The sequence below is a fragment of the Danaus plexippus genome, chromosome 11, assembly GCF_018135715.1.
Source record: "Danaus plexippus chromosome 11, MEX_DaPlex, whole genome shotgun sequence".
In the NCBI taxonomy this organism is placed as follows: Eukaryota; Metazoa; Arthropoda; class Insecta; order Lepidoptera; family Nymphalidae; genus Danaus; species Danaus plexippus.
The window spans coordinates 5047508-5062253 of NC_083544.1; the positions used below are offsets into that span (position 1 = coordinate 5047508).

General features: G+C 31.2%; 1 protein-coding gene across 1 annotated transcript; it reads left to right on the forward strand.

Moving 5' to 3' along the window:
- Nucleotides 1-370: 370 nt before the first annotated feature.
- On the forward strand, nucleotides 371-10614 carry LOC116765969 (protein lin-28 homolog). The gene is made up of 5 exons (XM_032655621.2): nucleotides 371-833; nucleotides 6300-6424; nucleotides 7952-8124; nucleotides 8460-8580; nucleotides 8683-10614. The coding sequence occupies exons 1-5, from the start codon at nucleotides 794-796 to the stop codon at nucleotides 8761-8763; spliced, it is 540 nt and encodes a 179-aa protein (XP_032511512.1). The 5' UTR covers nucleotides 371-793; the 3' UTR covers nucleotides 8764-10614.
- Nucleotides 10615-14746: the final 4132 nt, after the last annotated feature.

The window sequence follows — 14746 nt, forward strand, 5'->3', positions numbered from 1 at the left end:
CCAAAGAAGTTGTCGGTCAAGACCCACAAGGTTCATTCATTCCAAATGACTCAATTTATTGTGACTATTTATTTACTAGAAACTAATTAATATTCTGATGATGTGTCTTTATTAAAGTACGGGTTGGTCGTAAGTTATTTTTAAATTTAAATTAAAAGAATAGAAAATATCGTCTTTACGAATCATGTACATATAATTCATGTCTTTGGGATGTCTCGAAAGGACTTTTTATCAAAATTAAAAAAAAAGTGCTGTTTAGATATCAATAAAAGAAAACCAAAAAGTTTGTAAAATATTATACGTATGGGTGTATTATAGGTCGAAATTTTAATCGCATCGAGTCCGCGATACGGTGGTCTGTTCGAGGAGCGCGTCGCGCTGCTTGCCCTTTCTTAATGAAGGAGTTCTAAACTACAGTTCGTCGACAAGTGACACATTTGGTTAAGGGTATAGCAGCCGGCGCTTTCGGGCGGCACACACGTTCCGTTAGCTTCTCTATTTTAAAAACTACTTGCCCAGCTATATCCGGGAAGGGACGAACATCGACTCGTCAACACCACACGGCACATCACTGCTAGTTGCCACTTTTCGATGCAGTCGACCTGCGTACGCGTTGCTGGTCGCTACGCGCTCGCGCGCGCTCATGTTTTTTAAATAAATTTTGGCCAGAGTTAAATAAAATTTATCAATAACCACAAAATTCTACGAACTGTTGGTAAAAGTGAATTTCTATTATTTCGGAGGATGGATGATACTCACAGGCGATAGTGCAAGTTAAGATATCCTTGTTAACATGAGCGGGAGGGAGGGCGGAAATGCAGTTCCGTCTTCGAGTAAGTATATTTACGCTATATTATTTTTCCGTTTTCTATTTGAATGGTATTCGAGCTTGAGGTAAGATAATAACTCCACGCACGTGTTCATAGCAGTTCACCCGATGTCAAAAGCTTTATCATGCAGTGGGACTTATTGCCTTATCGAGCGGATGTGTAATCGTAGGGCCTGGGAAGCCAATCATAGAAATTGTTTACAACATCATTGAAATTATACGAATCGAGGTTAATAGTGTTGTTCATTGATGTCGCACATATGCGTGCCATGTTTACATCACATCGCATCGTGCTCGTCAACAATAACATTTATATATAATTATAAGTGCTAAGTGATTAATGACCAATTTAAATACATCTAATATAACGAAATAATATTCTGTATTTCTATTGTAAAGTTATTGTAACATTCTATAAAATTAATTATTTAAAAAATGAACTTTATATATAACTCCTACATATCAATCGTTTCAGTAGGTACCTCATATAAATGCGCAGTAATGTTATCTCATAGTAGGTTGATGTACTATTTTAGTAAAATAAAACTGGAGACGTATTATCAAACAAGGTATGCATCGTGTCGTAAATTGTTTACTACACTCGTACCAAACATACTATTCCGTTTAAGTTACTCGAGACCGTAGTGCATGTATGCATCAGACTATATTTATTAAAATTCAATTCTACTATATTAATATAGAGACTATATTGCCGCGACTCTTCTATGTTCATTAATTTGTGTGAGTTCCAGAAGCTGGTGTGCGTTTTAGGCCGACTGCATTTTCGAAGGACTGTAATCTTCGCCCCCCACCACTCTACTACTACGTGTTTTTGTCGTTGACATACCAAACTAGTAGTGAGGTGTACTCTATTTTTACTTTGCGTCAGTAATTGTTGCAATAGTCAAGGTTTGGAATTCTCCTATTACATCATGACATAATAGTATGATTGAATTTCAACTAGTGATCGTAACATTTTGATGATAAACGCCTCCATTCACTCGTATTAAATAAATGTAAGTCATGAGCGCGTTTTTTCCAAGAGGAATTGTTATTCATAGAGAGTTGTGGAAGAAATACCTATTTGGAATTTATAGAAAGTCGGTGTTAAGTAACGCAACGTCCCTACGGCAGGGTCCGAGTTTGTAACCAGTCAATTAAGTCTGAATGGTGGTACATTTAACCGTCTCTTTCACTCCTAGCTAAAGAACCCGAGCAAGCGCCACTTGACGATGATTCATGTTCGAATTCCATACCTGCGATTGATAACTGCAAAAGCAGTGAATGGCACAATATACTTTTTATCTAGGACCTTATTAATAACATTTTTACATTGTATATATTTGTAATAGACCATTGGCATTTTTTTATTTCCCTTGATATATTAGTCGAGTCAATTTAGTAGTACTAATTCTTTATTATTTAGTAGCGACAAAATCAAACGAACGTCTAAATAGTAAATATAAATAAGGTAGTTGGTATTGTTTCGGTTAATAATATACAAATATGTAATGAGTAAGCTTTATATACACAGTGTCTGTTTAATATTATTTGTAATATATTAGAGAACAGCATAATAAAATATAACGGAATCCAGCTATGCATTTCTATTTAAATAAATTCCAACTCCACGCATGTCAATCGAACCGCTACGACTTGTTTTCGATTATACTTCATAGTTATTTAAAATACGTTGGTATACGCAATTTTATTTGATGTCCGCCGCCCTAGCTCGTAATTAATAATTAAATTTAAATATTTTTTAGCCGGAAATTAATTCGTGAATTAGGGAAGGCGTCAGTATTTTAATAGTGAATGCGAACGATTGCTGCATGACGGTATCAAAAATTAGCCCTAGTTATCTTATTTGGAATCAATGCCTTGCTAATTATTTAAAAGTTGCGGATTGAAGGGATGTAAAAATTATAAGCAATTCCTATACATGCTTTTAAGAATTATCATTCTTATTAATTTTCATATACATATATAAATTTCATTTAGTCAAATATTTTACTGAATATATTATCCTCGTATGGAAGTTTTCCTCGATAGAGTTGTTTACTATGGTAATATATTTTTAATAAAGTGGAACCTCATCACCCTCTTCAAAATTAGTAGCTTAAAAATAAACAACCATGACCGTTAATAATTCTTAACACGAATTACACATTTTCAACAAATTATAATGATAAGTTTTAAGTTTACCCAAAAAGCGCTAATTATAAGAATCCGTCATTTCCGTTGTAGATCTGATATGGTAACTAAAAGGTAACAGCAAAATGTTCATTATTATAACAGTCGTTTAAATAAGCGATGCACAGAAATAGTTGAACATATTTAAACATTCAGAGATCCCCCTTGTTTTTAAAATGAGTCGGCTTAAATAAGTTCGGCTTACTAATTTAAGGTAATCTTTAAGATACAATAAGAATGTCCCGATCACTTTCGTCTGTTATTCTTGTACACTGCTTAATATTTCGTAACGATTCTTTAATTATAAACTTAATATAAAATTCCTATTCTCTTGAAATATAATTTTTAAGACTCATTTATATGTAGCGAAGAAATGATTTTTCAAATATTTTTTTTTTAGTTAATTCCTTTATCAATATATAAAAAACATGTTTATGTTTATGTTATTCAAAGTAATAAATAAAACAATTAATTGATAAACATACAACGTGTATCAGATTTATTTATGTATGGTAACGTGACGCCCCAAATAGCGATGGAATGCTGGCGTTAAATAGTCACTGAAAGCGACACTAGTGTATATTTTATCAACAAATATTTGAGGGCTCAGTCTAATGGAATGCAATCAAAAGTTAAGCATGCGTATGAAGTTTGAAATACCTAAGTGTATGTTTTAGTGGTAGGGCGTAGATGTGGACGGGCGTTCATCGGATCACGCGCATGTTGAGTAAACACACACGACTCGGATGCTCAGTGCATGCGCTGCCGCTTTATGCACTTGTCCTATATTCACAAAAAGGGGGATAAAAATAAACACGCAGTTGTTTACCATCGTGATCCAATAAATTACGTACAACTATATTAAGATCGCTTGTTTCTGCTTCTTTTCGTTTGTTTGGAATCATATTTTACTATTACTAGAATTCGTTGGCTGTGATATCGTTATTACTCAAAATAAAACTAATTTTTACATTTACCTAAACGTTAAAAATGTTTACTTATACTTACAGTGATGTTGTGAATTTATATTTCGAATTCATATTGAATATCACATATTAAAAATAAAGTTTGCTTTAACAATACTTAACTTACTTCCGTTAAAAGAATACAGCTATATTAAAATAGAGCTTTTATTTGGGACTCTCATAAATTGAGATCAACATAATAATTTGAGGAAGCATGTCAATTCCCATTATACGAGTACACCACTTCCCTTTATTTCGGAATGTTTTGTATAAATATTACTCCTTTGAGCCCACTCCGTTAATACGATAGTAACGACAACCTTCGCTGTATGTACGCCTCATTCAGGCCCGAAACAAAAAACGAGTAAAAAATAACTTGAATGAGTTCCGTAGTAATATATCGGGCAACGCTCAGTAAATAATAAACTAAAGTAATATTTTACAATCCCTTATATTTACCTTTATAAAAAATAAATATATTTGATCAATAAAGTATGTATCGCAATTTATCGATTAAAATACTCCTCTTCTTTTTATAAATAAATACGCCCGAAGAGGTTAATATCGGAAGAGTGCTGTAAAAATGAAATGTTGGTACTAAAACTTTATGTCTATATTAGAGATAAATGTTCTTTATTTTTTCAAGTATTTTTATTAGCACAATAAAGATTTTTGTGTGTTCATTGAAACCAATTATACGATCTTTTGAAAATTATCTATAAATTAAGCTTCACATACTCGTATTTAATGAAATACAAAACTAATACCTTATTCTTAAACTAAAATATTTTCCCATAACCTCACACGTGATTTCATAAAATAACATGATAGCATACATAACTTGAAATGTATGTTTATGCTTTCCCATCAATGTAGAATAATAAATTTCGGGTATCTACTGCGTTGATTCTTGACGACAAGCATGGGGGGCGAGGCACTACAAGGTGCAGTGTTACGCCAATGAATGAAGGTACCAGAGACGCAACCTAAATACCACGCATTCTTCGAGTCCCCGTCTGTGCCACGTGTGTAGCCGCTTTTACCAACGCCGCGCTACCTAAAATAATATGCTTAGCTTACCCGTAGCTACATACCGGCACACGCTTGTTGAATTAGCAGAACATACTTACGACCGTTGTGAGTTTAGTGATATGATTAATTGCTGTTTCCATTAAACCTATTACTATAATTAATATTTTTTACTATTCTAAAATAACAAACCTATTATTAATTTAAAATTTTTCATAATCACGTATTCGATACCTAATTATTTACCAGACGCACCGCTATCATATTGTAAGTTAATACTCTCACCTCGCGTAATATAATACATGATCGAGCAATTCAATAATATCTGAGGTATGATACCTTTGAGAATTTTTAACTTAGTCATCACTCATATTCGTATGTGTCATTTATATTTTTTAATAACTACTTTGAATTCTTTCATCGTTTTTAGGCGGAAATAACGTTTTAATTAGTCATCATACTAGTCTCATTCGCTAGGGTTTTTTATGTAATATATAAAGTACTTAAATAATATTTGATTAATCAAAATATTTGCGTGGTACTTAATTAAAAAAGCGTTTCGACACTAATAGTCCCTATGGAATGAGGTCTTCAACCTCAACAACTATAGTGATATCTACACATAAAAAGAAGACTTCATTCTTTCATTCGGTTCCCACGTTATTTTTTGTGAAGAAGCCGATAAGGGGAATAGTATACCCTTTCTTAGTCCTGTAAACGATCGTGGGCCCTTATTTATTGCTAATAGATTTCCGAACGGTAAAATGTCTAAATATGCATTTTAAAATAGAGGACGGTACACTTTATGCAATCACAAGCTATTCGAATGTGTTCTATTTAAAAGTTTAATCGTAACTTTCACCAAGACCTTTCAGGTGCATTTTAATTACTTGTGTTATCAAAAATTAAAAGATGGTTTCTTTGATAAGTTAAAAACATTCGGTTTTACATTAAATGTTCTGATGTAACTTTTGAACACGTGATTTTAACTTTATACTTTCATAAATGTGGTGGGTCGAAACTTGTTTAATTACAGTAACGATGTTTTATTCTCGTATTCAATTATTGGTGCAGCTTGTGGCGTTATAATTTTATTATAGGGGTGTATTTAATAATACGTGAGGTCTTCAATGTAATGTTACGCCAATTAAAAATAAGAAGTGTAACGATAATTTACTTTGTTCTAAATAAATGGAAATTTAAAAAGGAAATTTTTGGAGAAGAAGGTTTCAAATTAATTTAAATGCGATTTATTATGAAATATTATTTAATTATTTTATTAGGTGCGGGCGGCATCGCTGGCGTAACGGGCGTGCCGCGGCGTGGTCGATGCAAGTGGTTCAACGTCGCAAAAGGATGGGGTTTCATCACCCCTGATGATGGAGGCCAGGACGTTTTTGTTCACCAGGTGATAATATTTTTTACTAAGATCACAATTGTACAGTCAACCCTTTTTAATGATAATAATATAATATACAACTTTGTCTATGTATATATAATAAATATATCATATCAATATACAACTTTAATGGATTTTGTGGAAACTGCACAATAATATCAGTTTTAATATTAGAATCATTCAGAAATAAAATCCATAGTAATATTGATTCATCCATTTGTCTTATTCATAAGTGAAGTTGGTGAAAGGCGCTAGAATTACCTGCTATAAATCGAAATCTCTTTTAAAAGTCGGAAGTTCACATTCACAGAAGGAATTTATAGATTGTAAAGTAAATTTTAAATGTTCATTTGAAGTATCAACTGCATTATCGTAAAGTTTTTCGGTAGTTAAAAAAACTGAGAAATCTAGCGGTCGACCCGATAGCGTGCTTGTTTGTTTGTTTAGCTTATCAACTCCGGATGTTTTTTCTATAAATTTACGCCACCGAGTTTGTATTCGGCCCGCTGCAATGCTAGCGGTAAAAATCATATTAGGTCAAGACTATGTTATTTGGCGATAGTAGTACGTTCCGTGTTGTTTGTAGTGGTTCAGTTGTATATTTAATATAATTGATCCAAAGTTGTGTTTTTCATTACAATAGAATAATTATTTGATTCAGAGGTAAATAATATATTTATTTTTTTACCTTAAATTGAATTGAAAAATGTAATTAGAAATATTAAATTAAAAGTATGCTAAAAAGGATTTTTTTTTGCTTGTAAAAGTAGGTAAGTATTTTTATATTCTTTTATGATTTTTAATTGCATGTCCCACTTAAATTAAAGAAAATTTACCCTAGAATTAGAATATTATGAGAATAATATTTGCTATGAAGAATTATTTCATTAAAATTTTTGTTACATTTAAACATTAAATACACATATCGTGCTGAAATTATAGATCTAGTTTAAATTGGCGGATACAATAAATTAATATATTAAAAGAGGGATTTTGCTTATAAATTAATAAACTACAACTAAAATACGCTGTTTGCATCAAAATCACTACCAATGGAATATACGTACGTTTCATTAGCAATGTATTGGGTATTGCATCGTGTCAAGACTAAATTGCCAATTACAAAACTTCCTAGCAAAATATACTGCCATGCTCAAAGGGAACATAAATTATGTTGGAAAATGTTTGTTTCATAAAATTTATATCATTATTTAGTCAAAATTAATAGTTATGTAAATTGACCTACCAGTTTTGAAAAAAAGTTGATGAAAATATATTAACTTATGAAATTAGGAAATGTGAGATTTAAAGCAGGCGCAAAGAATGATCTCACTACATTATTGGAAAAATAACATACAAAAAGATTCCAAAACAACGCCCCTTCTATTTATCAGACTAGAAAAATGTCATCACAGAATCACAGATACAATACATTTAATAAAATATTTAAAAAAATTTGGATGCCCAATGTAACGTGAGTAGAATGTAGTAAGATGCTAAGTGGGTGTCAATATGTAATATTTTTTTTATTTTTAGAGTGTGATTCAAATGACGGGCTTCAGATCGCTGGGTGATGAAGAGGTGGTTGAATTCGAGTGCAAGGAGTCTGACAAGGGTTTGGAAGCTACGCGCGTTTGTGGACCATCCTCGGTCGACTGTCAGGGCTCTCACAGACGTCCGCTGAGTAAGAAGCGGTTTAGGAAGATACGGTATTCAATATGAATTGATATTAAAGTGGTTTATCTCAAAGAAAAGTGAAATGTATAAAAAATAGGTCCTATTCCAAAAGTAACAAAAAAAAATAAAAGCCTAATATGGTGTTATTTTTTTTAAATTTAAGTTTTTCGATTTAACTATTTAAACTAAATGAATAGAAATGAAATTAAAAATTTTACAATTTTTTTTGTATAAAAAGTATGTTACGGTACGGTCTAATTGAAAAGTGTTGATATTAATGGTAAATTATAAATCTTCCTAATCTTATTTCCTGCAATCGATTTTATTGCATAAAGTTAAAACCAAGTGTTTTTGTATTGTTTTGTAGCTGTTACAACTGTGGTGAGTTTGCAAACCACATAGCTGCTAAGTGCAGTATAGGGCCACAACCAAAGAGATGCCACAATTGCAAGAGCGAAGACCACCTCATTGCTGACTGTCCTATAAAGGTATGACAAGTTAATAAGGAGTATAAACAGTTATTATCAATTTCTATTTATAAGAGTGAAAAAGCAAAAGCGTAATAAAATATTATTTCTATCAAATTGTAGGTCGACAAGAAAAAGGACGACTCACAATCGAAGAACTCAGGCAGTTCCCAGGGGAGTCTGCAAGAGAGCCCGCAGCCGTAACCATATAATACCTTCATATTCGTCATTTATCACAAGCTACTTATAAAAATACATGTATCCAACGAAAATTCGTCCGCAACAGGACAGACGAAACGATTTTAAGGTCATAATATTTTTTAACATAGATTTTAAGTAACGTCTCTACCTCATATTAAACAAATGAATGTTTTAATCGCAAGACTGATGAGTATAAAACCGTACAGTACAAAAACTTTACTCTTAGATATTATGGTTTAAGTTTGGAAGTGTAACGTAGTACAAATTTTATGTGTTCGAGTGTTCGACACCATAATTATTGCATAATAATGTATACCCAAAGTTGTGTGTTTTTTATATTATTATAAATTTTGTTGCTATATTCTATTATGACCAACGTAAAATTATATTTAGTTTTAATTATTCTAAGTTTAGATATAAATCACAGATTGCCCTTGTTCTAACGGCGTAAATTCATAATATCGGAAATAATGTTTTCGGTAACTAGCGTTATACAACTCGTTTTTATTGCGCAATATCACTTTTGATAAGTAAACAAACTGCTTAAAATATAATGTTTTGGTTGTACGAAATTAAGGAGAGTAGAGTCAAGGTGAATGAAGTGTGCCAAAGTGAAATAAATTCTATTGCAATAATTATATTATATTAGATTTTAATGATTCATTAACGCGTCAATTAAATGACCTTTTTTTTTTGTTGAGCAGTTTCAGCAGGAATTAATAACCTGTCCGACACTTTGGTTTTACTTTAATACTATGTCAATGAAATATAAGAAATGTGAAACTGAGAATGATATTTCTCTAATACATACTCGCATATTGTCGGGTGCAATGAAGTTTTGTTATAAAAAATGCCAATATAATGTTAGAAGCCCATCGATTTTTTTAGTATAGCTAAACTAAGTTACTAAATGAGGTTTAAAAATAGAACTACTTTTATGAACAGGTGGATATTTACAAAAAATGGAAGATGAATAATTTTTAAGTATTCTTGCGTATTTTTTTAAATCAATAAAACAGTATGTTACTTAAACAATTGCAACTATTACCTCTGATTAATTAATTATTATCGAATATACCTCATATCTTGATTAGATTTATTGTAGGTTAAGTTATATATTTTATAACACACATACTATATAGAATTGGTCGTCTCTGAAGAATCCCGGTATCTATATAGGGTCTGATCGTTGTAATGTAATGGCGAGCATATTCTTGAACAGAAAAAATATTCTTTAATTACCAATTCAACTTAATATAAATTTATAAGCTAGTTATAAATATACTTAATTTCTTTGGGAAATTTTAATAAACTTATTTATCTTGTTGTTTAAAATGTATATGTTATGATTATAATACAGGGTGTGTTATAATCATACCATATATACTTTTTAACATATAGAATATACATATATCAACATTTACAATGTACCTTAATTCAATACGATAAATTTGTTAGAAAAAAACAATCTGGACATAAAAATTAATGTTTGCTTAATTTTGTAGTGAATTTCTTGATAGGCTAAGAAAGGTTCAAACTGCGAGCAATATAGTATAAACATAGCACTGAAATTAGGTATTACAAATACGGGTTTCATGAAATTTAATATTATATGTGTAATTTAGCTATTTATAAGATTTTAAAGACTATTTGAAATCATCTACCTCATAATTTTAATAGATATTAAGAATTGATTTGTAAGCTAAGATTATAAACGATTATTGGACGGTATACAACGTCTGGTAACCTCGTCATTTTTTAAACGGAATGATTGAGTAAAGGTTTTATAATTCTTATGTAGAGTTTAAATTTTGTTTTTATTTTTCAAAGAAAAATAAAGTATAAAACGTATAACTGTCTTTTATTTCATTTGCCACATTATCTTAAAACGTTTTTAGAAGGATTATTTCGTTAGAACTTCTTGGAAAAATTTGTTTTGTGAGGTAAGATAGGATACTACTGAAGTATGTATGGTTGTAATATGATTTAACTAATGTAATCCTTTGTACCGATCTGAAGTTTTCTATAATAATGATTAAGTATTAACGAGACAAAAATGTATTACTATTTAAAAGCAGTTAAAACATTTCAAGCGGACGAACTGGCGGGCAACTATTATTACAACATAAAAATTTTACATATTGAAATAACTTTAATTGCTACCGGCGATGATTTTGCTCAAGTAAGCATAAACAAGTAGTTTTAAGCGAAGCAGAACATGGGTCCTGAGGGAGTTTCAGATTGTATATTTGGGGCGACGCTAGATGGCGTTAGGAGTATCCAGAGGACGTGAAATCAAATCTTGAACAGAACCTGTTCAGAGCCATAATCAATTTGTAAAGTTCATAAGTAATAAAGTAACTAAATCTTATTATTATAAAGAATAAGGTAAATTTTAATAGTTACTGTACTTTTGTTCCTTAATATTTTAAGTCGGTGAAGATTAGATGGCAAAATGATAACAACACTTAAGAATTTGAATTGAAAATCTACCAAATGTCAGCACAGCAGCAGTAATTAATGATGTTATTCAGTATATGATATAATTTTATGTTAATAAAAGCTTCTTAAAGGAAACCGCGGAAGCGTCAGCTTCGCGAGATGTCACCTTATTCAGGCAAGTTGGGTGACGATGGTCGCTCCGAGGATGCAGCAGTGCGGGGCCCCCCTCTCACCCTGCACTCCCCTATCCCTCATGCACCCCCCTCACCCCTCACCCTTCACCCCTCGCTGACGTAACGCTGCCGTGTCCGCCCGCCCTAGTGTGTGCCGCGCCGTGCTCCGACCGACAGGGCATAATTCACGCGCCGACCACATTAGTGCAAATCATTTGACGTTTCATTATCTGGATATCTGATTAGGTATCAAGTCTTAAGGTGCATCGCTAGCTCGATACGTACTGTTTTTTTTTGTTGTACCAACACTCCGCCCCCCTTGCCGGATGCATCGATGTCATTTCTCAATAAATTCTCGTTAACAGCGTTCCAAAATCTCCTTTTCAGCACCGTTTAGTCTTAGCATATCGATTAATATTTCTAGGTTTCGGTTGTTAAACGTTACATTACTGAATGCATAGCTTTAAGCCGTGTGCTGTTGCTGTGTGCTGAGATATATCTGTCAGAGTGAATGTTAGTTTAAATAGTTTTTATGTCTTGTCACTTGTGTCAAAGTTTCAAATAGGGCTATTTGTAATGCAATTACGTGAATTCCGAATTCTGATTGAATTAGAATCTGTAGCATTGCAGCGAAACTATATGTAGACGTTTATGTAATAGAGTATAAAGTACGCTAGATCCAACTTGCCTGGGGTAGGGTTGATGCTAAACATAATTTTATTGAAAATTTATCAACATTCACACTGTGTTTTCCTTAAAAACAGATATATCTCGATCTTTGTGAATCGTCATGAGATGTGCATGTAGACGATGAGTTTTAAACAAAAAAATATATTTGGACAATAATTGGCATTAATGAGTATATGGTAAGTTTCACTTATATCTGATAAAGACGTTGGTAGTTGACGACAACGCTTATTAGATATTAGAGGCATCATATGTACCGATGGAACGAGACCATCCTGTATTATTTATTCATAAAATAATCATTCACAACCATGTTCGTAGTCTCTACCTTTATCGTACAGATGGCGATCATTTAAGACTGAATGTTCTCTCATAATGACGTTACGGACATTATTCACTTAAGGCTAAATTTGGTTTTATTTGAAATAAACAAATTAGATGAATGTTAGAAGCATGTAGTCAATATAACCGTAGTTGTGATGCATAACAATCATATCTAATTCATACTAGTTTCACTATTTAAAGGACTCGTATGACAAATTTATAGCTGCTGAAATTTATGTCATGTATCCCGCTGTGAAATTTTCTCCTTTCTTTATAAAAAGTTATAGCTTCAAGAGACTTAACGAACATGATATTGATGTAGGATATATTTAGTTTGTCCTGTAAACTATTTAGGTTTAAGCGCACTGTGACCTACTTTCGAAGACAAGATTATGTGCATATAACGGAAGTAACACTTCCCTGTGATTTTATGCAATCTCTAGTAAGACTTTTTACCTACAAAGCTACAAAAATGTAAGCTATTGGTAGAAATAATTAAAAATAAATTAAAATACATAATTAACTTTCATCATAAATAAATAATAATTACGAGATTATGTATGGAACATTTTTTTTCTTTTCGTAATATATATTAAATATTTAATAAAAAAAATAGCAATTTTCTAATAAAACAGTATAACGGTGTAATAGCATATTCTATTTATATACAATTTTGTCTCAAATAATTTGTCAATTTATTATGTTATCGAGGTTCTATCGAAAAATCTGATGATAATCGTCAGAGCTCAAAGGTTCCACTGGACCGATAGCAATCTCTCTTTCAAACTGGGCATTTGCCAATTTTGTTACATATCAGAGTAACTAATGCACGGCAATATGAACAAATTGACTATAGTAATTTAATGCATTACTTTGAACTACTTTTTATATTTGGATTCAAGATAAGATATATTAGAATCTGCTTCTTTAATTTGACTTTTAATGTAATGAATATTTATTGTAATGTTCTAAAATCATTATCCCATAATATAGCAAATGTGTTACGTGTATATTTTGAGTTTGATAAGGAATAAATTCCATACCTCGATAGCTTAAAAAATTTACGGTTTTTATCCACAGTTGTACTTAACGTAGAAGGACACTGAGAGGATTTGGACATACTTTATAAGACTACATCCTGCTATGAGATAAAATTTTTCTAAACTAAAATATAAATTTTTAGATATGTTTTATCTAAAACACAACAAAATAAAATTTTAGCTATATTATTATTATTATTATTTAAAATTTAAACTGCGATTGCAAAAGAGAATATTGATTTTTTAGTATAAGTTCTGTGTATTAAGCCTTACTTTACAAACAAGAAATATAAAATATTTTTTAATTTATTAATAATTTAATTCAATAGTTTAAGCCTACTTGTTTCGCTGTACGTGCATCCCACTATAAATTACCAAGTGTTATGAAACCAAAATTATGGAGTCACTGAAATGAGGTTTAATTTGGCTCTTTTCTATCTGTTCAAGTATTTTTGCCCGAGTAAAAAAATAAGCATGACTGACTCTTCTCTAATATTCAATTATATTTTTTACTTAGAAATAGTTAGCTAAAACAAATATTAAATCGTTTGTAATTTATATACAATAGGTAAATTTTAGACAATTTATACAAATAACATTTCCATATCTAATTTAAGGATTCATTAATACAAAACGTTTTTTCATGTTCATGCTGCACGTTAGGTTTATTTTTTGTGCTGGATACAGACCAATTCCAAATTTCATCACATAACTTTCCTTAAATGGTTTGCTGGAAATTGTTCCTGTAGCAAATTTTTTAGTTTTACTTGGCCTAGAAACGCAGATATCGATTGATGACCCGTCAATGAGTAAGTTACCTTTTTAAAAAATTTTGCTCTTTAAGACATCTCCATCTATCTCCATGTATAATAATTGTATGTTATAAAAAAATACAGTGTCGTAGCTATGATATTAAATAATGGAAATTTTAATACCTAATTGTATTTTGACTTAAATTAATAACTTAAACTGCCTCAGAACTAATGGTGTAAATCTAGCATTAAAGTGCTTTGTGCAGGGATCTTGCCTAAGTACTCTCGTGTGCTTCCATAAATAAATTAGCAAAAGACACTCTACAAATTGATAATGTTATTGAATTATCTATGAAATTTTGAAATAGTCCTTTAATTCTAATAAGGAAAACTAATATACTTTTTGGTATTTTTCAAACTAAACTATAAAGGAAGCCTTTGAAAAGATGTGCATTAATTGATACACAGGCTGTGTAACTTACCCATACCTACCTTAAATTAAAAGTCTCTACGTATTCTGTAAATACTGTTTTAATTTTAAAAAATCATAAATAGCCTTCATGTCTAT